Raw genomic sequence first — 23,863 nt, 5'->3', positions numbered from 1 at the left:
GCGCCCACGTGCAGCGGCGGCGCCCGGGACGCCTCCCCGGGGCGGCTGGGCCCCATCCACGCCGTCCTCCCTCCGGGGCGCGCCCCACCCGCGCGGGGCTGGGATGGAGGCCCGGAGATGCCGAGGGACCGGCGGGGTGGCTGGGCGAAGCGGGCGGGACGAGGCCCCGGCAGCCGGGGAAGCCGCCTCCGGAGCGGGCGCCGGCGGGCGCGGGGGGCCGGGGCCCGGCGGGCTGGCGGGGTGGGGGTGGGCCGCGGCGCCCCGGCGCGCCCGGGGGCGTGGCCAGGCGCGGGGCGTGACCGGGGGCGTGGTCATGCGCGGGGCGTGGCCGGGGGCGTGGCCGGGCCCCTGTCTGTGTTGCTCCGTGTCAGTTACATTGTAACAAAAGTGGAGTGGCGGCGGCGGGGCCAGCGCCGCCCGGGCTCCCGCCACCAGCTGTCGCCGACATGGAGCCCGTGGCCAGCAGCATCCAGGTCCTGTTGCAGGCGGCCGAGTTCCTGGAGCGCCGCGAGAGAGGTGAGGGCGACGCCGGGCCCGGCCGGGACTTGGCTCCAACTGGAGCGCTGCCCGGCGTCCGAGGCGGGCTCGGGGCGGGCGGGCGGGCGGGCCGGGAGGGTGCTTCCCCGGCCACGCCGTGTCAGGGGCATCCGCTGGCCCTGACCCGGGCCGGGCACTGTCTCCCGCAGAGGCGGAGCACGGCTACGCGTCCCTGTGCCCGCAGCGCAGCCCCGGCCCCGGCCACGGGAGGAGGAAGCGGCCGCCGCAGGCTCCCGGCGCGCTGGACGGCGGGCGGTGAGCGGGGCCGGGCGGGGCGGGCGCCGGGCTGAGCGCGCTCCTTGGTCCGCGGGGCCCCCCACCTGCTCGCTGCTTTCTGATCGTTGGCATCTTTGGGGCGCGTCTTCAAAGGCGGCTTTCTGCGCGCGTCTGCGGGTGCCGGGGAGCGTGAGCGCGCCCGCGCGGGCCCCCGGGGTCTCCCACCCGTCGGACCCCCTCTTCCCCCCTTCCCCCCGGCCGTCCCGCTTTTCTCTCAACCCTGGGCTTAGGCGTGACCCTCCAGCTCGAAGCCCTTCCCGCCACTGCCTCGGATCCAAAGTTGTATTTTGTGTTTAGCCTCATTGTCGCCTCTGTCCAGAAAGCCCGGCTGCCAGGGGGACCCCCCCCCGGACCCCACAATCACCTGGGCAGGTGTCTCACAGCATTTGGCTCTGGGTTGGGGGGCTCCGATTCCTCTCTACCCGGGGCCTTTAGTGCTTGAGGCCCCACAAGGTCCCTGTTGGGGGGAAGGTATCTGCTGTGGATTTGTGTGTGTGTGTGATGCACACATGTGCACATGGGTGTGTGCCAGTCCTGGGGCTTGAACTCAGGGCCTGGGTGTTGTCCCTGAGCGTTTCCACTCGAGGCTGGTGCTCTACCGCTTGAGCCACGGCTCCCTGTCCAGCTTTTCGGTGGTTCCTTGGAGATAAAGAGTCTCACGGACTTTCCTGCTCCCGTGGACTTTGAACCATGAATCTCTGGTCTCAGCTTTCCGAGTAGCTAGGATGACAGGCATGCTCCCCCTTGCTCTGGCTTGGGGAGGCTTTTGAGGGGTGTCTGGGTGAGGGTGGGGTCCCCTCCCCCCCCCCCCCACAGCCCTTTCACCCCACGCTCCTTGGCATTGGCAGGTCTGTGCACAATGAACTGGAGAAACGCAGGTGAGTGCGGCCGGGCTCTGGCAGCTGCCGCCCCGGAGCCTCCTCCCTCTCAGCTGCCCCCTCCCCGCCCGGGCTGGCGCAGTGGGATGGGCACGGCCCTCCACGCTCCTTCCCCCCACAGGAGGGCCCAGCTGAAGCAGTGTCTCGAGCAGCTAAAGCAGCAGATGCCTCTGGGGGCCGACTGTGTGCGGTTCACCACGCTGAGCCTGCTGCGCCGCGCCAGGATGCACATCCAGGTAAGTGGGGGTGCAGTCTGGGGAGAAGCCTGGGTGAACGATGAAGCAGGGCCACAGGGCCCAGCTGCGCCACTTGGGACGTTTGGCTTTGCTTTTATAGTTTCCACACCTCCTAAGTGGGAAGGAAAGCAGTGATGCGTCGGGGCGCTGGCCAGGTCGCCTTGCAGATAGGCATGGCTGTTACCTTTGTGCCAATCTGGGGGCACCGTCAGGGATGCTGCCCCTGAGCTCTGTTTTGCTCTATCAGTTGAACCAGAGCTCCACTTCTGGCTTTTTGCTGGTTCATTGGAGCTACGTCTTCCGCGCTTTTTTTTTTTTTTTGGTTCCATTTGGCTTTGAACCCTGATTCTTAGCCCTTCGCTTTCCAAGGAGGTGGATTACAGGCATGCGCTCACGGCGCTGTTGTTGGAAGTATTCTTAGATCTCAGCTGCAAGACCTTGGGCAAGTGACTTGCCCGGCTTGATTGCTTTTCCTCCTCTGGTGGGGATGGCTGTGATGTCACAGCCTCTCGCGGGGCTGGTGTCGTGGCTTCTTCCAGGCTGGGGTGACAGTTGCAGAGATCAGGATAGGGGTGGGGGTCAGAGCCCGCAGGGCTGGGCCTCCCGGGGCCTTGCTGCTGCCAGGGTGAAGGCTGCCCCCTGGTGGACAGGCGTGGCCGCGCAGCTGTAAAGGCCCAGGAGGCGCCAGGACTGTGCGGGCCTGGGAGGGAGAGCTGAGGGCCAGGCGGCACAGCCCTGGGCACGTTCAGGGCCCGGCCCCCTGATGTGCATTCTTTCCTCAGCAAGTCTGTTCTGAGCACCAGCTGCTGAGGGCCGGGTCGGACAGCTCCGGGCGCCATCCAGCGGGTGAACCCGGGCCACGGGGAGGTGTGCCTGCCCTGGCCGCTTCCAGCCCCGCTGTGGCCGCGAACTCAGGTTGGCGAGTGGCTCAGGGTGCTGGCTGGCCGAGGGCAGAACTCGCGATCAGACCTTCCTTGAAGTCCTGCCATCTTGGCATGTACTTCTCCGGGCTCCTCGCTTCCTGTTTGGTCCGCACTTGGCCCTAGACAGATCCTTACTGTACACAGCTGTGTGTGCAGGGTCTCTGCATCCCGGCAGGATTCAGCCACACACGGGCCGAGCCCTCCAGCCTGCCTTTGTGTGAAAGTCTGGGCTCTCTCTAACCCACACCAGCCAGCCTGCTTCCCTGGGGGGAAGGGGGGCTATCTCCCCCCCATCCACCACAGAAAAAGCCATGAAGGGAGTTCTGGCTCGGTGTCCACTTCTCTTTTTGTCTAGGTAGCTTTTAACCCTTCTCCACCCTGCCTACTACCCTCCCTTTATTTGTGCTGATCTCAGGGCCTGGGCACCTTTTTTGCGCAAGGCGAGCGCTCTACCATTTGAGCCACAGCTCCACTTCCAGTTTTCTGGTGGTTCATTGGAGGTCCTGCGCGCGGGCTGGCTTCACACTGTGATCCTCAGTCTCTGAGCAGCCAGGATGCCGGGCGTGAGCCTCTGGTGCGCAGCTCACCCTGCCTTTTGTATGGATAGCTCAGGGCTGTCCATGACGGTCTGGAACTCCAGCAGGAGCGCTGGCGAGGAGGACTGCTGAGGAGGCTCAGGCCTCCCTAGGGTTCTTTGGGAGGACTCCAAACCCAGTAGCCTGTGTAGTTTGTAGTCTCCTGGGGACTTCAAACAGGCAGCCCACACTTTAAGGAATATTTGGGCCGGGCGCATGCTACTCTAATCTTAGCTACTCAGGAGGCTGAGATGTAAGGATGGTGGTTTCAAGTCAGCCTGGGCAGCAAAGTTCACGAAACTCCTCTCTCCAGTGAACCACCAAAGAGCTGGAAGTGGTGCCGTGGCTCAAATGGTAGAGTGTTAGCCTTGAGCCAGAGCTCAGGGACAGCGCCCAGGCCCCGAGTTCAAGTCTCACGACTGTCATTTGATATGACAAATCTGCTGACCCAGCTCCTCTTCCAGAAAGGCGCGCTGGCAATGTAGCGCAGTGGAAAGAGCACTTGCCTGGCTAGCCTGGGCGAGGCCCTGGGTTCGATCCGCGGCCCTGCCAACAAGCAGTCTTAGGGCGACCGGCACCTCTGGGCTGGTGGCCCCCTAAGCCCACACGCACTGGGCTAGCATTGGACGGGGGCCTCTGCAGCTGGGTGGAGGCGGAGCGTGTGTGGGCCACTTTGCTGGTGGCTGCGGGGGTGGAGGCGGGCATTGTGGGCGGAGCTTGGTGGGTGCAGAGGTGGGACATTGTGGGCGGAGCTTGCTGGTGGAGGCGGAGCATTGTGGGCAGAGCTTGTCTGGAGGCGGGGCATTTGTGGGCAGTTTGGTGGGTGCAGAGGCGGGGCATTGTGGGTGGAGCTTGCTGGTGGGTGGAGAGGTGGAGCATTGTGGGCGGAGCTTGCTGGTAGGTGTGGAGGCGGGGCGTCGTGGGCGGAGCTTTCTGATGGAGGTGGGGCGTCGTGGGTGGAGCTGGCTGGTGGGTACGGAGGCGGGGCGTCGTGGGCGGAGCTTGTCGGTGGAGGCGGGGCGTCGTGGGCGGGGCTGGCTGGTGGGTACGGAGGCGGGGCGTCGTGGGCGGAGCTTGTCGGTGGAGGCGGGGCGTCATGGGCGGAGCTTGTCGGTGGAGGCGGGGCGTCATGGGCGGAGCTTGTCGGTGGAGGCGGGGCGTCGTGGGCGGGGCTGGCTGGTGGGTACGGAGGCGGGGCGTCGTGGGCGGAGCTTGTCGGTGGAGGCGGGGCGTCGTGGGCGGAGCTTGTCGGTGGAGGCGGGGCATCGCTGGCTGGTGGGAGCCGGCCTGGGCCGCCCGCTCAGGGCCCGCTGTGGCTCTGCAGAAGCTGGAGGAGCAGGAGCAGCGCGCGCGGCGGCTCAAGGAGCAGCTGCGCAGCCGGCAGCAGAGCCTGCGGCGGCGGCTGGAGCAGCTGCGCGGCCCGGCCGGCCCCGGGGAGCGGGAGCGGGAGCGGCTGCGGGCCGACAGCCTGGACTCCTCCGGCCTCTCCTCGGAGCGCTCGGACTCTGATCAGGGTGAGTGCTGGAGCCGGGGAGGAAGGGGGGGCGCGCCCAGGGGGAGCCCCGCCGGCTTCTGACCGGACCCCCCTGTGCTGCGCAGAGGATCTGGAGGTGGACGTGGAGAGCCTGGTGTTCGGGGGTGAGGCCGAGCTGCTGCGGGGCTTCAGCGCGGGCCAGGAGCACAGCTACTCACACAGGGCGGGCGCCTGGCTCTGACGCGGCCCCCGCCCGCCGCCCGCCCCGCATCCACAGCCTCCCCCGCCGCCCCGCGCGCGCGGGCCGGACCCCTGACCCGGCCGCCCCCGAGGCCCGAACCAAAGCTCTGCGGACGGACGCCGGGCCGGGCCGAGTGGCTTCAAAGGTATTTATTGAGCGCCTGTCACGTGCGGGCAGCTGCGGGAGGGGCACAGGGGGAGGAGCAGGCGCCGGCCCGCGAGGGGCGCACAGTCCGCCGTCCGCGGGGCCGGGCGGCCCACCACCCAGACAGACAGACGACTGAAGTTGATCTTTAATGAGGAATGCCGGGGAGGGCGGCGGGGCGGCTACACAAACTGCTGCTGCTGCTGCTGCTTGCTGGCGGCCTTGCTGGCCAGGTCCTTGGCTTTCTCCGTGGCTGCCAGCGCCGTCTCCCGGGCCTTCTCCTTGGCCTCCTTGGCGGTCTCCGCGAGCGTTCTGGAAGGGGCCTCCCCTGCAGCCGCGGGAGGGCAGAGGCGTCTTCGGGGGAAGCGGGCCCGCCCCGCCCCGCCCCTCCCGGAGGCCGCCCGGGCTCAGGGCGGGGCCTCCGCACGCCCCGCCCCTCCCGGAGGCCGCCCCGGGCTCAGGCCCCGCCCCTCCCGGAGGGCCGCCCCGGCTCACCTTGCAGCTTGGCCAGGATGTACTCAAAGCCCTTCATGGTCTTGGTCACGTTGCTTTTGAACCGGGCAAGACCGAATTCCTGGCGGAAGACGCGCAGGGGAGGCGGGGCTGGGGGCGGCCCGCGGAGCCCCGGCCCGGCCGCCCCGCCCCGGCCCGGCCCCGCCGCTCACCTGGACGGCTCTGGAGACGCCGAACAAGCTGGAGGAGACCCAGGCCTCCCGGCGGATTTCGGTCCAGCTGCTGTTGTCGGAGTTCACGCAGTAAACACATCGTTCCTCCACCACCTGCGCGGGCGAGCGGCTGGGCTCACTGGGGCTCTCCCGCCCAGCCACCGCCGGCCCCGGGCCGGTTGTTTTTGTTGTCATCGGGCCGCGGGGCTTGAACTCTGGGCCCGGCGCTGACCCTCAGCCCTTCAGCTCAAGGCGAGCGCTCGAGCCTCAGCCCCACTTCTGGTTTTCTGGTGGTTCATGGGAGATCAGAGTCTCACGGACTTTCCTGCCCGGGCTGGCTTTGAACCGCGATCCTCAGATCTCAGCCTCCTGAGAAGCTGGGCGTGAGCCGCCAGCGCCCGGCCAGCTCAACCCACCTTTGCTGTATCAACCAGCCCAGCACCGATTCCCTGTGTTCAATCCACCCTCCCACCTAGGCTCCTGAGCAGCTGGGCCTACAGATGGGCGCCACCACGCTAGTCCATTAAAGAAAAATCTATGGCGTCCTGTATTGTATCTCTACGGGGTATTAAAGACCATCTGACCATCCAGCCCGCTGCTGGTCTTCCCGGGACAGGGTCTCTTGGGCTCAGCAGGTCTTCCGGCGCTGTCCTGCGCTTTCTGCTCTAGGCCCCGTGTCTAAACGCACATGGTGATCCCGTACCCCCGCCTCGGAGACCCAAGTTTGCTTGACACAAACTGCACACTGCATGCAGCTCCTGTCTTGGTGGTTTACAAGCCGCTCACACAAGACCTCGCAGGACACTTCCGACCCTCACTTCCCTCTTTGCATAAGTGAGTCCCAAGGTTACTGACACGCCTGACAGCTCACAGGAACTCACATAGGAACAGAGAATGTTCCTAATACTGCTTGAGTTCAAAGTTTATTTTCTGGTGCCACTACTAGAGCCACTGCTCAGGGCCTGGGCGCTGTCCCTTAGCTTTCTTGCTCAAGGCTGGTGCTCATGCACTTGAGCCACAGCTCCACTTTTTTTTTTTGTTTTGGCTGCTTGAGAGTCTCATGGACTTTCCTGCATGGGCTGGCTTTGAACCTCAATCGTCAGATCTCAGCCTTTGGTCAAAGGCATTTTTAAAAGGCAAGAAAAGAACATCTTTTCCCCCAAATCTCTGGAGGCGGAGGTCTAACATGGGGACCATACACGTAGGACCCCAGCTCGGCTAACCAGGACAAGGGGTGGGAGCGTGGGTCCGGCACATCTCAGCAAGGCCGGAAGACCAAGATGCAAACCACTGCCCCCTTTCCTCCCTCAGCCCGCCTCCTGCGGGGCCAACCTGTGTTCGTGGGCCAAGCATGAGACCCACTGCGTTTGGTCCTCACAAGGCGCCCCAGTCTCCACCTGGCAAGCGATCCAAGGGACCAGTGGTGAGAAGGCCAACCAGGCTGGACGTGTAGGCCCTGCCCTGGCATTTCCGTGACCCGGGGCGACCGCAGCCCCCGAAGGCTGGGTGTGTTGGGGGAGGTGGGAGGGGCCTCACCATCAGCCGGGCGTGGTTGATGTTCCAGGTGAAGGTGGTCATGGTCTGATTCTGTGGGTCCACAATCGAGTCCTCCAGGATGTACACCGAGTGAGCAACATTGGCAGGAAACAGTCGCTCCGCCCAGCGGGGCATCCTGTTGGTCTTGGTCAGAAGTCTCCGGGACAGAAGCTTCTGGTCAGGGGTGACCTCCCGGTGTACTATGTCTTCCGTCAAGACATGTTTGCTGCACACGCAGAGGAAAGGGCGATCCTTGCCCAGGAGGCCTGAGGCTGACAGGCGGCCTGTGGCCGGTTCCCCTTGCGGGGAGTTGGGGGGGGGGGGGTGTCCCACGGCTGGGCCTTCCCGCAGCCTGGCGCGTGATCTGTGAGGTGTCTCGGGGTCAAGAGTACCTTGAAACCTCCTATCCCGAGGGGGGGTGGGGGCAAATTCCGGCCCGCGCCTGCCCCGCCCTGACCATCCCCAGGACTTCGGCCCCCATCACCTGTGGCTCCACTAGAGGGCGCCCGGGGCCCCGGCCCGGATCCCTCCCCAGCTCGCGGGCCACCGCCTCTCCCTCACGCACCAGCCCGAGCAGACAGACCCGGGCGGGCGGGCGAGCGATCAGCCCGCAGCCCGGGAGAAGACGGCCCCGGCCCCGCCTCCCGGCCGCGCCGCAGATCGATCCCCGATCCCGCCCGGTCCCAGCCCCACGCTGCTCGGGAGCGGGTCTTCCGGGCCGAGCCGGGGTGGCTCCCCGCGGGCCCCGCCGCGTCCCCCGGCCCCGGCCCGGCCCCGCCGCGCCCCCCGGCCCCGGCCCGGCCCCGCCGCGCACCTGTAGGGGTTCGGGTACCGCTGCCAGAAGGCGGCGAACACTTGGTCCCAGGAACTTCGGAGCACGCTCTGGCCCAGGAAATACTTCACCATCGTCCCGGCCTGGGCGGGCTCAGCACCCGCGCAGCATCAGGGGTGCGGAGCCCGGGGGGCGCACGCGAGGGCCGGGCCGTGGCTCGGCGCACGGCCGCCGGGCTCGCCGCTCAGTCACCACCCGCGCCGCGCCCGTGGGGTGCCCGCCGCCGCCGCCGCCGCCGCCGCCATGAGGGAGTGTTCCGCCGCGCACCACTTCCGGCGCGGCCCGATGCGGGCCGCCACTTCCGGCGCCGCGCCACGTGACCCGGGGCCCCGCCCCCAGCCGCCCCCCCACCCCCCTCCGCCGGGCCGTCGCGGTGCTGCGGGTCGCAGCGGGCTGGCCCGGGACCCCGCCGCCGCCCCACCGGCCCCGGGTTCGACTGGGCCTCGGCCGGGGCGGGGCTGTGCGCGGCTCTGGGCGCCCCGGGCCGACGCGGGACCCCGGCGTGCGGGCGGCGGCCCCGGGAGCATGAGCGGGCAGCGCGTGGACGTCAAGGTGGTGATGCTGGGCAAGGAGTACGTGGGCAAGACCAGCCTGGTGGAGCGCTACGTGCACGACCGCTTCCTGGTGGGGCCGTACCAGAACGTGAGTGCCGGGCGCGGGGGGCCGGCGCCCGCCGCCGCCGCCGCGCTCACCGCCGCTCCCCTTGCAGACCATCGGCGCCGCCTTCGTGGCCAAGGTGATGTCCGTCGGGGACCGCACGGTGACGCTGGGCATCTGGGTGAGCGGAGCCGCCGCGGCCGCCGCGGGGGGCGGGGGCCCCGGGAAGCAGCCCTGGGTGGGGCGGGCCGAGGCCGGGGCCCGAGCCGCGCTCTGCCCGCCCCGCAGGACACGGCGGGCTCCGAGCGCTACGAGGCCATGAGCAGAATCTACTACCGGGGCGCCAAGGCGGCCATCGTGTGCTACGGTGAGGAGGGGGCCGGGGGCGCGCGCGGGCGGCCGGGGCCGGGCGCGCTCTGACCCCCGCTCGCCCCCGCCCAGACCTCACGGACAGCAGCAGCTTCGAGAGGGCCAAGTTCTGGGTGAAGGAGCTGCGCAGCCTGGAGGAGGTAGCGGGGGGGGGGGGGGGGGGGGCGGGGGGGGGTGCCCCGGGATCACGGCCGGCGGGGGGGGGGGGTGCCCCGGGATCACGGCCGGCGGGGGGGGGGGGGTTGTCCCGGGATCACGGCCGGCGGGGGGGGGGGTGTCCCGGGATCACGGCCGGCGGGGGGGGGGTGTCCCGGGATCACGGCCGGCGGGGGGGGGGGGTGCATCGGGAGCACGGCCGGCCGGCGGGGGGGGGTGCCCCGGGATCACGGCCGGCGGGGGGGGGGGTTGCCCCGGGATCACGGCCGGCCGGCGGGGGGGGGGGGGGTTGTCCCGGGGGCACGGCCGGCCGGCGGGGGGGGGGGTTGTCCCGGGGGCACGGCCGGGCGGGGGGGGGGGTTGTCCCGGGGGCACGGCCGGGCGGGGGGGGTGCATCGGGAGCACGGCCGGGCCGGGGTGGGGGGAGTGTCCCGGGGGGGGTGGGGGGGGTGTCCCGGGATCACGGCCGGGCCGGGGGGGGGGGGTGTCCCGGGATCACGGCCGGCGGGGGTGGGGGGGTGCATCGGGAGCACGGCCGGGCCGGGGTGGGGTGTCCCGGGGGCGGGGGGGTGCCCCGGGGTCACGGCCGGGCCGGGGGGGGGGGTGTCGGGGTGTGCGGATCACCCCCCCCCCCCCCGCGTTCTGCCCCAGGGCTGTCAGATCTACCTCTGTGGCACCAAGAGTGACCTGCTGGAGGAGGACCGGCGGCGCCGGCGGGTGGACTTCCACGATGTCCAGGACTACGCCGAAAGTAGCTGTGCCTCGGGCCCCGGGGGGACGGGGTGGGGGGGGGGGGGTCGGGGGGGGCTGCCCTGGCGCGTGCGCGTGCGCGCTGACCCGGTTCTCAGGCGGGAAGCCTTAGTCACCTCTCCCCGCAGACATCAAGGCCCAGCTCTTTGAGACGTCGAGCAAGACCGGCCAGAGCGTGGGTGAGCCCGGGCCCGGCGGGGCGGGGCGGGGCCGGGCCGGGCTCCCCCCCCCCCCCCCCCCCCCCCCCCCCCCCGCGTCCCCAGCGCCGCCGGCACCCCGCCCTCAACCTGAGTCTCTTCCTGCCAGACGAGCTCTTCCAGAAAGTCGGAGGATTACGTCAGCGTGGCCGGCTTCCAGGTGATGACAGGTGCGCTCCCCGCCCCCCGCCCGCCCCCGGTTCTCGGGCTTCTGCGCCCCCCACGGTGGCTCAGCTGCCCCCCCTCTCTTTGACAGAGGACAAGGGCGTGGATCTGGCGCAGAAGGCGAACCCCTACTTCTACAGCTGCTGCCACCACTGAGTCGCCGGTGCGCGGCCGGGGAGTGAGGGCGCGCGTCCCCGCGGCCGGCGCTGCCCGCCCGGCCCGGCCCGGGTGGCCCGAGGTCCGGAGCCACCCCGGGTCTCCCCGGCGGCGCTGGCCCGCGGGAGGGCGGCCCGGGCTGCCCGGGGCCGAGCTCTGCGCCCACAGACTATTTAAGTGGCTTCTGATCTGTAAATAAAATCAGTGCACTGTGACTCACCGCAGCCCCTCGCCCGGCGGGCGCCCGCGCATTGAGAGCCACGTCCCCTGGCCTCGGTGTCCCCTGGCCTCGGGGCTGTCCCCGGCGCGGCCTTCTAACCCACCTCCCCATCTCCACCTCATCTCCAGCTCCTTTTTTGTGGGTGAGCGCCTGGGCAAGGGCCGCGCCCCCCCTCCTTCCAGGTGCTTTGGAGGGGAGGGGACCCCCCCAGAGATGGCAAGGACAGTCGCTGGGCCTAAGCCCTGGGGTCCGGGCAGCACTGCTGCGTCCGCGGCCCCCGGGCCCAGGCCCCGGCGCCGGGATGGGAGCTTCCCAGGGGTTCTGTGATGGGTCCCGAAGCAGGCCCACGGCAGATTCCAATTCAGGCTGGAGGAGCTCACGGCCGATGGGAAAAAGAAAAGCCAACAGAAACCCTTCAGCCTGAGCTGCTCACTCTAAATAAAGCCCTGCTCAGAATCATGGATGCTCCAAGTGAATATTGCAGGGGCAAATGCTTTCGCAAGGAGTTAAGCAAAAATGTCCAATGTCTAAGGCGCCAGGCTGCCCAGCACGAGGAGACGCATCGCAGCCCTGTTCCTGTGAGGTGTGGCCAGCAGGGTGCAAACCCGGCGGGGCCCTGGCGCTCACCCCCAGCACCGGGGAAGCCAGGCCAGAGGACTATGGGTTGGAGAGCGGCCTGAGCTACACAGAAGTTCAAGGCTGGCCTGGATCACACACCTTGTGTTAGTCTTGTCAAGGGCTTTGCTTTCACTTCTTACTTCTTGGTTTCACTTCCTTAAGAACCAAATTCCTCAAAAGACCTTCCTTCTTTACCACCCGCCCCGCCCGGCCCTGGTGCCAGGTGCGTGGCCCCCGAGGGATCTCAGAGGACTCGGCCCCCTGGTGACCAGCCTGCTAGCAGCACTCAGCTCCGCTGGTGCCACAACTGCTCCACCCAAAGCAGTGGCCGGGCCTGGGCCCCCCCACAAAACACCACAGGGCACCGGGCAGAAGAGTAAAGTTAAACTTTACTTTACAGTATTTTTTTTTCTATATACAAAGAATTACAGTACATGTTTATGGGGACTCCTAGCACAGGGCTCCCCTCTTTTTCACTAGGAGTTCCATATCCAGCTGATGATCTGTAAGGACAGGGGTGGAAAATTGTGATGGATCTTGGTTGAGCCTCCCGCCCCTGTCCCCCTTTCTTAAAAATATATAGATCTCTTCTCAGTTTGCTTGCTTTGCCAAGACCTAGAATGCTGCTCTTTCCACGAGCTCCTGCTTGCTGCACCCACCGCCTTCCGCGCACACACACGCACGCGCACACACACACACCAAGCAGCGCCTCAGCCAGACGCCAGCTGCTCTGCTCATCCTGGAGCCCTAGTGCCCGAGCGCTGCTTCTCCACTCCCAGGACGGCCGCTCCCGAACCAGGCCTAGCCCCGGCCCGCACGGCCGATGCTCTCAAAGTCCAGGGAAGGCAGCGCTGGGGAGAAGACCACAGATGACTTTCACTCATGTTGGTAAGGAAACATTTCTGAAGTGGTGGGTTTCTAATTAAAATAAACTCTGTCCACTTCCTGAAGTCTCACCCCCCCCCCCCCCAATCTGCATGAGCGGCAGAGGTGCTCCCGTGACGTCATGGAGGGGCTTCCTCCGCCTGTGGAGGTTGGAGGGGGGAGCTGGGGGGCAAGGTGATCCCTGATAAAAGCCATTGCCACCCCGCCCCCCATCCTTCCTCCCACCCACCCCTGGACTGTGCGGGGCGGCGACAGGACTGGGCTCTGCCTTGTCCCTGCCCCTCTTCGCAAGAAACCCTCCTACATGAATAAAATCAAACCTTTCCTCCCGAACAGAAAGCCGGGACTCTTAAGTCACCAGTCCCTCAACACTTGGCAGTGCTTATTTATACCATGAAGTTAGCACCATCATTACTGTTTGTGTAGGAAGCGATGATCTACTCTATTGGGATTGCCACCACAGCAGCCTCAGGGGGGGGCCAGGAGCTGCTGGCCGGGGCTGACCCCCCGGAATGTCTAACAGAGAATCTGACAGGGTGCAGCTCCTCGTCTGCTGGGGCCTTAGGGGAAGTCACCTCCGCCCCCCCCCCCCCCCCACAAGAGAGTGACACTATCCCAAGAAAAGTCACCATGGGAGGGCGGGGTGGGCACGGGCCCTGCGGCTCTCCTGGCTGCTCTCCACGGGGAAGCGCCGGGCCCAGGCCTCCTCCGGCACTTTGGTTCCACTAGGCAACAACAGCAGAATTCAGCCAGGAAGTCCAGCGCGTGAGCTGAGCAGGCATGGCCGGGAAGGCTCGCTTGCTTCCTTCCCGGGCCGTAGTGTGGCGTGGAGGAGGTGACAGAACTCTACCAATGCTGAAGATGGGGGTGTGGTTCGGAGGATCAGACGAGGCGATTGTGAGAGGCGAGCACATGTCTGAAAGCACGGGTGCTGCAAAAGCGACGGCGGCCATCTTCGGCTAGCACGGGCTGGCTCGGGCAGGAGGGACGGATGGGTCTTTGCAGATTTCAGCAGTGGACGTGGCAGGGCTGGAGGGCTGTGGGGCACACTTCAGCTTTGGCTTGCCACTAGAAGTGCCCTCCGGGGAGCTGGCTTCACATCGCCCCATTCCCCAACAGCCACACAGCACTAGAAGTTTGTAGAAGACTTTCTTTTGGAACTGCCCGCTCACAGCTCTGGAAGGAAGGGCCTTAGCGCACGCAGGCTTCAGAAGTCTCAGAGGGGCTGCGGGATCGCCCTCTCCCCACCTTCACACGCACGTCGTTTGCCAGCCGTTGGCGCTCTGCTCCCAATTGCACTGTGACTCTTGCCATGATCTCGGTGACGCGATGGTGCATTCAGTGTCTTCGGCGGCTCGAACCTCATCTTTCCGTTCGGGAATCTGGGAGTCTTTCGGTGTCCCTGAACAGAAGCCTGGCTGTTTAGAAGAACTGCCCCCCCGCCCACCCCGCTACGATAGCGTGCACAGCGCAGAAGTTGTGCTCACAGGCAGATCTGGAGTGAAGCCTCCATGAATGTTGCAGAATGCGAAGAACCAAACAAAACCACCAAGTGGCCCATCTCAGCCCCCATCCCTCACTCCCTCTTGTCTGTGAGAAATTTCTAGATAGCTGTCAAAGCCAATCACCTAACCAAATCCTACCGGGGAGAAGCTAGTTCAGGATCAAACTTCTCCGTTAAAAATTGTATATAGCCTGCACCCCCCCACCAAAAGAATTCACAGTTTATTTCATGAGACAAAGAGCTACGGTAATCAAACACACAACAGTGAAGGATTCTGACGGAGCAGTGCAGGTATCGTTTTCCAATCACAACTACAGATGACAGGGAGCAAAGGGCACAGGACTGGCACCAGGCAAACCTACTCACACGACCTACGCGATTAGGAAAGGGGCTACTAGCTGCAGTTATATACTTATTATTCTCACACATGATAAATACTTAATATAATGAACTTTAATGTTCTGGATGAATTTCTTTAAAAATATCTTTCTTGTGGTTTAAAATCTTTAAAAACAAAATAAGATGCTTTATGCTTGCTCTTCCTTTTGAACGAAGAGCTTTTTCCTCTCTGCCAATGTGGGAGGAGAGAAGATAAAAGGGGGGAAGCAGGCAGGGGGAGCTCACGGAGGAGACCCCGAGGTCTCGTGAAGTGCGGGGACTGGCCTCGAAACCTGGGCCAGCCCTGCCTGAGCTCAAGTGTCTCAACCCCAGAGACAGACTTTGGGAAGTAAAAGCAGGTTCGATTCAGTTTTTATATAAAGCGCAAATGCTTCTGTAACAACTACTGTTTCTTCTCCTCGGAAGCGATGGGACTAACCTCGGTAGGCATGGAGGAGGAGGAGGAAACGAGAGAGAGAGAGAGAGAGAGAGAGAGAGAGAGAGAGAGAGAATCCGGTTGAGGAAGCAGAAGCCATAACCAAGACAGAAGAGTCAGGAGATGTCTGGGCCAGGAGATGGCCTGTTGAGTAAAGCTGCTGGCTGGTTGGCAAGAGAGAGGTAAACACATTCGGTCCAGGGACGGAGGGCGGGGTGCAGGAGAGAGCTAGCCACACAGCTTTTTTCTGTTGGCAGTCAGTGAGCTGGGGAAATGGTAGGGCAGGCTAGCACCAACAGATTTCCCAGCCCTTGGGCCCCAGCTCAGGGCAGCAGTAACAGATAATCAGCAGTTATGAGGAGTCGTCTCTGAGACTGGACATTGCTCCGGCCGCCACACTGCTCCAGTCTCGGGGAAGGGCTCTGGCTGGCCTTGCTTAGGCTAAGGTGGCAGCGGGAGCTCTCCGAGAGCTCAGCAGGGCCTGACTCGCCCCTTCTCTCAGTGAGGAGGGCGGAAGACGAGGCGAGGAGAGATTTTTTTTTTTTTTTCCATCTAGAGCTGGCGCTTTTCCTGACGCTGGAGCGTCCAGCTTGCCACACACTCCCTGTGCTCACTGCCCGAGGCTGCGATCTGAAAGCACCTGAGTGTTTGAGGAATCGGGGAGGGGGTGGGTTCATGGAAAAAGAGAAGAATCGGTGGAGAAGGAAGGGAAGCTTGCCCGTGACCCTGTCCACTGCGGGAAACCACCTTCTTAGAGCCCGGGTCGGCCTAGGACCCATTTCCAGACTGCGAGAGCGCACAGGGGCAGAGGCACACAGAGTGCTTCCGGCGGCTCGGAGGAGAGCAGTGTGGTACAGGAGCGTGCACACACCCATGCACACGACAACCAGGCAATACTGGCTCAACAGACACTTCTGCCCCCCCCCCCCCCCCGAGCCTCCCCTTGCAAATAAAAACTCGCCCCTCACTACTGCCTGCTGTTTCCTACTGCAGAGGGTCTAGACGACAGCCCGGAAAACACAGCGGGCAGGCGGGGCTGCGGGGCACGGGCCGAGGAGCTGCGTATTTTCCATCAGTGGCGGGGCCCGGCCCGGGACACATGAATGATCGGGACACTGCCCCCCATGTGAACGGGCGAGTGTCAGCTCCTCCCGAGGGTCCACTGGCCGCCCTCCACGGGCTCTGGCGGGCCGGGAGAAGGCTTTGAGAGCCTCTGCCCTCGCCAGGTTGACCAGCGGAAGTGAATTCCATGCTCGACTCCACAGTGGACTTTTTATTTTAAGTTGACCGCGGCAAAGCCGGGGCAGAGAGACAAGTGTGTGTCTCTGGCCGGGGCCCACTGATTTCCACACACGGTTCACACTCGCACAAGCCCGCGCTGGCTCCTGTCACCAGAGTTCGGAGAGCTGGGAGGTAAGAAAGGGTTAACAGTGGGGGGGGGGGGGGGAGGTCTGCTTTTCAAGAGGGAAAAAGATAAAATAAAAAAATGGAGCTTCCCTTTCCCGAGCGGCACGGGCACTGGCGCGGTGCGCTGGCACTTACGGGCATCACTTCTGCTCGCCGTCCGCTCGCTTGTGACTGCAAGGGGCCTGGTTGAGAGCGGGAAGTGGGCTTTTTTCTGCTTTGGGGTCTTGCCCTCTTCCAAGGGACCAGCAAGTCTGTGCCAATGTCTGCGTACCCCCAGTAGACCAGCACGACTGTGCCAGTGTCTGTCCGGCCACGATGGGCCAGAGGCCTGCCCCTGTCGACGCTTTGCCCAGGCCCCAGGGACTCTGCTCGGTGCTGGCCACTTTCTTCTCTTCGGCGGGGAGGGAAGTCGGGGCCTTCCCGAGGGATCTGAACGACTGCCCGTTCCTGGCAGGAAGTCCGGGGAGCTGCTGGCCTCTGGCCATCTGCTTCACCTGCTTCACCAGGCCCGAAGCTTGGCCGAGAGGCCCCGGGGCGTGCTCGTTGGCGGCGGGAACTCGTGCCGAGGCCTGCGTGGCTGGCTCGTATAAGAAGGCCTTGGCAGGAGCCTGGGACAGGAGCCTGGCCTGGGTGAAGGACTTGACGGCTTGCCAGGGGTGCTCCGACAGTGCGGCCGGTTTCCCGGGGGGCTGCAGAAGGGGGCCTGCCACGCTGCTCTTCTCCCCCGCGCGGGACACGTGGGCCAGGCCCTTGCTGGCAGGCCACAAGCTGGACTCCAGCACGGGCATCTTGTCGTCGGCGTGCGGGGGGGCCTCCTGAGGAGGGGTGGCCCGCTCCTTCTGGCGGGGCGTCAGGTCGATGAGATCCATCACCAGAGCAGCTCTGTTTTTGGCCTGCGTGTTCTGGTCCACAGGCCTCAGCGCCTTTTCCTTGGCTACCAGGCTCTGAACGACCGCGGACAGAACTTTCTCAGGGGGCGGAAGTCTCTGGGACAGGGAGGCGTGGGATTTGTCAGGGTTCTGGGGCTTGGGATTGTTGGTGACCAGCAGCCTGTCTGGCGGGGGGAGTCTCAGGCCCACCGGGGCTGGGGTTTTCTCCAGGGACGGAGGCCTGGGGCTGGCAGCACCTATAGATTTCTCCAGCTTCGGCTCGGTCTTGCGCACAGGTCTTTCCAGGGGCTGGGGCCTGGCTGCGGGGGAGGGGCTCGGGCTGGTCACTGGGGAGGGCTTATCGGAGAGCGGAGGTCTTGGTCCTTCCGTGGCCGGTGGCCGGTCTGGTGGCCTCTGGTTGGATAACAAGGGTTGGGATTTGGTCCCTGTCCCGGCAAGTTCTCGGACCCTATCTAAGAGCTGGGAGCCCGAGCCAGTTCTCTCCAGAGGTCTCTCCGGGAGAAGCGGCCTCTGACAAGTCCCTGCCGAAGCCTTTTTGGAGGGCGGCAGCATCTGGTTGGTGCCAGCAGATGACTTGTCTGACATCTTGGACCCCTGAGCGGCCATTTCTGATGACTGCTCTGCCAAACGACTGCTCGGAGACAGCGGCACTGAAGGAGGCACATACTCACGGATCTCCCCCGGTTCCAGAGGGTTGGGCCCACAGGGGTCATGCTCCGTGCAGGACAGACGGCCGTCCAGCTTGGAGATGAAGAGCATCCCTTCCCGATGCTGCTTGCAGAAGGAGCTGGGGCACATCTCGCAGAAGGAGGCGGCTTCCTTCCCGCACACATCACACTGGTGCCAAGGACACTCCCACTTCCCTGGAAACACAGGGCGAACACAGGATCAGCATGATCCGGGCCACGGCTGGGTCACTGAGGCTGTGAAGTTGGCCGCCTTCCAGTCGTCACCTTCTTTAGTTTTCACACTGCTTCCCCAGAACCTCAGCTCCCTCTTACCCAAGCAAACAACATCTAAAACAAAGCACAAACTGGCCGCTGGTGGCCCACGCCTGTCATCCTAGCTACTCAGGAGGCTGAGGTCTGAGGATCTGTGGTTCCAAACCAGCCCAGGCAGGAAGGTCTGAGAGATTCTTGTTTTGGTCAGTTACGGGGCTTGCACTGAGGGTCTCTGGGTGCTGTACTCGAGGCTAGCGTTCTATCACGTGAGCCGCAGTACCACTTCTGGTTTTTGAGTAGTTCATTGGAGGTGAGAGTCTCGTGGGGGCTTTTTGCCCAGGCTGGTTGGGAACAGTGACCCTCAGATCTCAGCCTCCTGAATAGCTATGAGCCATCAGTGCCTGGCTCTCTGTGAAATTATCTCCAACCGAGCACCAAGTGTAGAGTACTCGCCTTGAGCAGAAAAACTCAGGACAGTGCGCAGGCCCTGAATTCAAGCCTTACAACACTTAACAACAACAACAAAAATCAGAACAGCACTCAAAGTCCAGCAAGATGAGTATCAATGAAATACACACAGAAGGAAGTCTGTTTCTCTGTGACAATTTACACTGAGAAGGAAAAAAGAAATAAAACCGAACTCTAAAGTTCCTGTTACATGACATGTGCAGATAATACTCTGTTATTTTTGCATATCACATATGCTCTAGAAACCTTTGATTTTTTTTTTTGTTGTTGTTGAGCGTCTACAGAGGGCCTTGTGCTATGTAGTCCAGGGTGGCCTCCTCCTGTGATCCCCTGCTTCCCAGGACAGCAGGGATTAGTGGCTTGTTCCATGGTGCCCAGCTCCAGACAGCTTTTAAATAATCAACTGTCATAGGAACAGCCCAGCTATCTACACTCCTGCTCATCTTGATATGAACAGGAACAGGACACAGATAGGTGGTTGCCAAAACGGAACCATGTCCAATCTGCTCAGGCTTAAGTCTTGAGACCAGTACTCTTCCATCTATGTGGTCTGGAGAGAATCGGTAGAAAAAGACCCAAAGCAAACCTACCTGTGCATCACTTCCACCCAGCCCCCCAACCCTGAGCCTCCACTGCGGACAGACAGAATTCTTATCCCAAGACCCTGGCGCACCTCGGCGTGGCACCCTGGCAAGACCGGTCCCTATACCTATGCTGGTGATAGGCCTGATCCTGAAACAACTCCCCGTTTCCACACCCCAGCCCTAACGTGGACATGTTATACATAGGGGGCCTGCATGCAACCTCAGTTTCCCTCCTTTCATTATGCTGTCAAATACACACTGAAGAAAACTGAACAAATGCGCCACCTCACGTCTCCTGCCCCCTTAAAGCACACTTTGTGGGAAGCAGGCCTCAGCCAGGTCTAGAATGGCTCCTGGCTGGCCCTCTCAGGAGCCCAGGAGGGCAGTCATTTCTCATCGACCACAACAACCTAACAGCTTCACTATCCCTCTATCTTCCATTTTTAGAAAGGCAACAGGACTCAGTAGGCTTAGGCCCCGAATCACGGCTGCAGTCCAGCCCCTTCATCTCTCTGTGACAAAGCACACCATCCACCTCCCCTCCCGCACCCCCAGCTCCTAGGGCTTAAACATTGGGCCTATGCACTGTCCCTGAGCTCCGCTGCTCAAGGCTAAGTGCTCTACTACTTAGCACATAGCCCCCACTTCTGACTTTTTCTGAGGTTAATTGGTGATAAAACATCTCACAGATGGCTGGGTGCCAGTGGCTCATGCCTCTAATCCTAGCCACTCAAGAGGCTGAGATCTGAGGATCTCAGTTCAAAGCCATCCTAGGCAGGAAACTCCATGAGACTCTTTATCTCCAATAAACCACTCAGAAAACCAGAAGTGGAGCTGTGGCTCAAGTGGTAGAGCACTCGCCTTGAGCTGAAGAGCTGAGGGTCAGTGCCCAGGCCCAGAGTTCAAGCACCACGACCAAAAAAAAAAAAAAAAAAAAAAAGAACCAAAGAAAAAAAAAGTCTCACAAGGGCTGGGAAGGTAGCTCAGAGGTAGAGCGTTTGCCTTGCATGCATATGAGGCCCTGGGTTCGATTCCTCAGCACCACATAAGCAAAAAGAAAAAAGCCGCAAGTGGTGCTGTGGCTCAAGTGGTAGAGCGCTAGCCTTGAGCTGAAGAGCTGAGGGACAGCGCCCAGGCCCAGAGTTCAAGCCCCACAGACTTTCTTGCTCTGACTGGCTTCAAACCATGAGCCTTACATCTCAGCCTCCTGAGTAGCCAGAAGTACAGGTGTGACCCGGCTAGGTCATCAATTTTGACTCAAGTTTCCTCATGTCTAAGGCCCTGCTGTCATTCAGGTCCAGAGTGACAGGTCACATCACTAGCCCTGCGTGTGCAGACCCAATGGCCTTCTTTTGTAGTGTCGGCAGCAGTTGAGGATCAGGCAGAGGACGGGAGCATGCGGCACGGACTGGCACCAACCTGCGGGTCTCTTGGTGAGGTTGAGGCAGTCTGCATGGTACACTTTCGGGCAGCCGGGCTTCTTGCAGGAGACGAGCTGCCCGGCGTCCCCGCAGCTGAAGCACTCGTCCTCTCGCTCCTTTGTGACCTCGCCCTGGCTCCGGCGCTTCCCCTGCTGCTTCTTCTTGAATCGCTTTGACTTTTCTTCAGTGGCAATGGGTTGATTCTAGAGGTCAGATATGGAGCAGTCAACATTCTATCAACACCTTTGTTGTCGCATCGTGACCAGGTTAACTATCCTTTCTGAGTCTTACTTCCTCCTCTGGGAAAAAGACAGTCCTCACAGACTGTTACGGACACGAAGAGGAAATGTAGGAAAGGTACCTGGTACGTCGTACACGGTAGCATTAATGACTATTTCTGCTGAGGAGATATAGCTCGGTGGTTACCAAGCGCCATGCGCTTACCACATATGCATCTTAGCCTGGACATTCGCAGGACCACCAACAATGAATAAAGTTCCCTCCTTCCCACCATTCCCCAGCACCTCTCTCATTGTTTAGAAATTAAATTACACTCCCCCTCCAAAAAAAAAAAAAAACCCAACCAAAAAAAGTTTCCTCCTATTGTTGACAGGTCAGCGTCTTACTAATTGTCAATAGATATGTCCCATTTCTCAACTTCCACTCTGGCACTCTACAAAGACCCTGAGGATACAGAAAGTGGACACTGCTAACTATCAGAAAAATTTAACCCCCACCCCTTAAAATCTTATGGTTGCTAAGGCAGGTGCTCTACCACTTGGCCATGCCCCCCTACCCTTAGTTAATTTTTTGAAGAGGATCTCAACTATGGTCTGCTTGACCTGAACTGTGATTCTGTTTGTTTCTCATAAGGCTGGGATGACAGGTATGGACTATCAAACCCAGATGTTATTGGCTGACATGGGGTCTTACAAACCTTGTGCCTAGGCTAGCCTCAAAGCATGATCCTGAATATCTCTACTTCCCAAGTAGCTAGGATTATACGTGTGAGCCACCTAACTACTATTTTAACTCAAGGGGGGGAAAAAAAAAGCTGACTTCATTAAGATCATTTAAGGAACCAACAAAACAAAACCCAGTACAATATAGAGATGATTTTCCTCATCTAATAGAATAGTATATTAGTGGGCACTCTTCATTTTCATATATTTTTGCTTAAAATAATTTACTCGCCAATTTGTTTTTTTCACTTTTAATGTTGAACTATTTAACAAACATACATAACAGGAAATACTCAAATTGTAGTCTCTTTTGCATGAAAACTGAGTTTCAATTTTCAGTTCATTGTTCTTTTTGATAGAAAAACCTTGAGGTATACAGATGTTCAATTATGATCAGACCACTGTATTAAAAAATTGCTAAAAAGTCTATATAACAGTAAAGGAAGTTTTTAAATAACAAAAAAGCAGGGTAGACTTTTATAACAGTTGCTCCTTAACAGTTACAGAATTATAAAGCAGTTAAAGTGCAGGTCAGGAAAACACAATCATGTTCACACTTGGTTACAATGTTACAAAGGTGGCAGCATTGGTATGGCCATGTACATGCTAGGCTCTAACACTGAGCCTCTGGAAGGCTCTACTTCCACTAGACTCATCAAGCCAACTCTAGATTCTTTGGTATCTTTACACAGAGAAAGGAGACACAATCACGGATATACCAGAGAATCTGAGTAGTTTATTAGAATATATGAGGTGACTTGAGACCAATGAAGATGTGGAAAGTAACCTATTGTACAGGTTCCTATTGTACAGCTTTGTTGGCTAAAAAATTACCATCAGTTAAATTCAGATTGTTCAAAACACTTCAGCATTACCCAAAAATCTACCTTCAAATAACCCAACTGGATCATCAAAATGCTCAGCACATGCCACTGGCATGACTGACACCAACTCAATGCCACTATTTCAGAGAAGCATCTTCAATCTGGAAGGTAGTACCTTTGGCCTCACTCCCAAGAAGCCACTGCAGTTTGGGGCTCCACATTTGCAAACAGTCTTTCCATTCCCAAGACACTCTAGGTTGTAATTGAAGGTAAGTTCAGTGCCTGTGTAAGAGACGGTGAAAAATCAGTCTATCTCTGGTTTTAGTTACGCAGAAGATTAACTTCAAAGTCCACAAATTAACTTTAAAAAGAGCAAACTGATTTCATTCCAAACCCATTATTAATAAAGGTTTCATCATTAATGAGCTAATACGACTTATTTCTCAACTTCTTTCTCAACAATTTTGGTCTGAAATATATTAACACAATACAAAAAAAACAAAACAAAACAACAACAACAACAAAAACCCTGAACACGCACAGGCACACACACAACAGCTTATGTTTTATTGGTGTGCCATGCCCAGAGAATACAAGACCACCACCTGCTGTTCTGTGTCCGGATGAGCACGTCTTCCCTGAGAGTACTCAAGGTCCGGTCACGTCAGGACAGTCATAGGAAAGAGAAGAAGACCATGCTGGGCGCTGTTGGCTCACACCTGTAATGCGAGCTATTTAGCAGCCTGAGATCTGAGGCTCACAGCCCGGGCAGCAAAGTCTGAGAGACTCCAATAAACCACTAGAAAACCAAAAGTGGTGCAGTGGCTCAACGTGGTAGGGCACTCGCCTAGAGCAGAAAACAAGCTCAGGGACAGTGCCCAGGCCTTCAGTGCCTCCTCATGACTGACCAAAAAAGGAAAAGGAAAACTAGACCCACGCTAGCTATACATCCCAGCTGTGCCATAACCTGGCTACGTGAGCTGAACCTTCGGTAATCCACTTAGTGAGTGCAGAAACTATCTCACAAACTTGTTGAGAAAAGATGACACAAGATACACAGCAATAATATGTAAAGTTTACAAAAGCTACATAGGATCAAGAATAGAGCCTGTCAAGCATGTCCAAGGACATGGGTTCAGTACCCAGCAGGACCACACGTACAAAACACACAGAGGCTGGCAGTTCAGCACAGAGAGGAACAAACACTTATCATGAACGAGGCTGATGGCAATCACCAGGATCACCAAAAAAAGTAAATAATATATGAAGATAAAATAGAATTTTCGCAGATCTGCTTACAACTCCAGCTGTATTGTACACAACATAGAATGTTATATAGAAATGAAATGCAGGATGCTTGGCAGGCACTGAGTAAGTAATGTGTAAGCTCAATAACTAATGTATAGCCAGGTGCTGGTGGCTCACGCCTTTAATCCTAGCTACTCAGGAGGCTGAGATCTAAGGATCGCAGTTCAAAGCCAGCCCGGGCATGAAACTGTGAGACTCTTATCTCCAATAAACCACCAGAAAACCGGAAGTGGCGCTGTGGCTCAAGCGGTAGAGCACTGGCCTTGAGCTCAAGAGGGCAGGGACAGCGCCCAGGCCCAGAATTCAAGCC

General features: G+C 60.5%; 4 protein-coding genes across 7 annotated transcripts in view; 2 read left to right on the top strand and 2 right to left on the bottom strand.

Moving 5' to 3' along the window:
- The first annotated feature begins 400 nt into the window (after positions 1-400).
- Positions 401-5,193, top strand: Mxd3 (MAX dimerization protein 3). Its single transcript, XM_042667062.1, has 6 exons — positions 401-516; positions 687-792; positions 1,662-1,691; positions 1,813-1,927; positions 4,750-4,939; positions 5,025-5,193. The coding sequence occupies exons 1-6, from the start codon at positions 447-449 to the stop codon at positions 5,138-5,140; spliced, it is 627 nt and encodes a 208-aa protein (XP_042522996.1). The 5' UTR covers positions 401-446; the 3' UTR covers positions 5,141-5,193.
- Positions 5,194-5,274: 81 nt separating this feature from the next.
- Positions 5,275-8,553, bottom strand: Prelid1 (PRELI domain containing 1). The gene is made up of 5 exons (XM_042667061.1): positions 8,300-8,553; positions 7,486-7,711; positions 5,950-6,063; positions 5,780-5,858; positions 5,275-5,612 (listed from the first exon to the last, which is right to left on the bottom strand). Exons 1-5 carry the CDS (start codon positions 8,389-8,391, stop codon positions 5,467-5,469), a joined length of 657 nt encoding a protein of 218 aa, XP_042522995.1. The 5' UTR covers positions 8,392-8,553; the 3' UTR covers positions 5,275-5,466.
- A 205-nt stretch (positions 8,554-8,758) lies between these two features.
- On the top strand, positions 8,759-11,386 carry Rab24 (RAB24, member RAS oncogene family). Its single transcript, XM_042667060.1, is given in 9 exon segments — positions 8,759-8,959; positions 9,027-9,095; positions 9,203-9,281; positions 9,356-9,423; positions 10,091-10,190; positions 10,318-10,368; positions 10,496-10,514; positions 10,516-10,556; positions 10,643-11,386. Coding segments are annotated over 9 exon segments (609 nt in total). The 5' UTR covers positions 8,759-8,842; the 3' UTR covers positions 10,708-11,386.
- A 4,303-nt stretch (positions 11,387-15,689) lies between these two features.
- Nsd1 (nuclear receptor binding SET domain protein 1) overlaps positions 15,690-23,863 on the bottom strand; it is a 96,530-nt gene continuing 88,356 nt past the window's right edge. For 2 of the 4 annotated variants that reach the window (XM_042667052.1, XM_042667053.1), the window contains exons 21-23: positions 22,421-22,527; positions 20,458-20,662; positions 15,690-17,908 (exon numbers count right to left, since the gene is read on the bottom strand). In XM_042667052.1, the coding sequence (XP_042522986.1) occupies positions 16,296-17,908; positions 20,458-20,662; positions 22,421-22,527 (1,925 nt within the window). In that variant the 3' untranslated portion in view covers positions 15,690-16,295. The remainder of the gene's footprint in view (positions 17,909-20,457; positions 20,663-22,420; positions 22,528-23,863) is intronic. The other 2 variants (XM_042667054.1, XM_042667055.1) reach the window with 1 other exon arrangement.

The sequence above is a fragment of the Dipodomys spectabilis genome, unplaced genomic scaffold (assembly GCF_019054845.1).
Source record: "Dipodomys spectabilis isolate Male_0828 unplaced genomic scaffold, ASM1905484v1 ptg000375l, whole genome shotgun sequence".
Taxonomy (NCBI): Eukaryota; Metazoa; Chordata; class Mammalia; order Rodentia; family Heteromyidae; genus Dipodomys; species Dipodomys spectabilis.
This window is presented reverse-complemented; position numbering and strand designations above follow the sequence as displayed.

What these genes read in the sequence shown, in the direction of transcription:
- Prelid1 (XM_042667061.1), bottom strand. Translation starts at nt 8,391, where the DNA reads ATGGTGAAGTATTTCCTGGGCCAGAGCGTGCTCCGAAGTTCCTGGGAC. An exon ending in GCGTCTCCAGAGCCGTCCAG is followed by an intron (nt 5,859 to 5,949) that starts GTGAGCGGCGGG and finishes GTCTTCCGCCAG; the next exon opens with GAATTCGGTCTTGCCCGGTT. An exon ending in CATCCTGGCCAAGCTGCAAG is followed by an intron (nt 5,613 to 5,779) that starts GTGAGCCGGGGC and finishes CCGCGGCTGCAG; the next exon opens with GGGAGGCCCCTTCCAGAACG.
- Mxd3 (XM_042667062.1), top strand. Translation starts at nt 447, where the DNA reads ATGGAGCCCGTGGCCAGCAGCATCCAGGTCCTGTTGCAGGCGGCCGAG. An exon ending in CCTGGAGCGCCGCGAGAGAG is followed by an intron (nt 517 to 686) that starts GTGAGGGCGACG and finishes TGTCTCCCGCAG; the next exon opens with AGGCGGAGCACGGCTACGCG. An exon ending in GCGCCAGGATGCACATCCAG is followed by an intron (nt 1,928 to 4,749) that starts GTAAGTGGGGGT and finishes GTGGCTCTGCAG; the next exon opens with AAGCTGGAGGAGCAGGAGCA.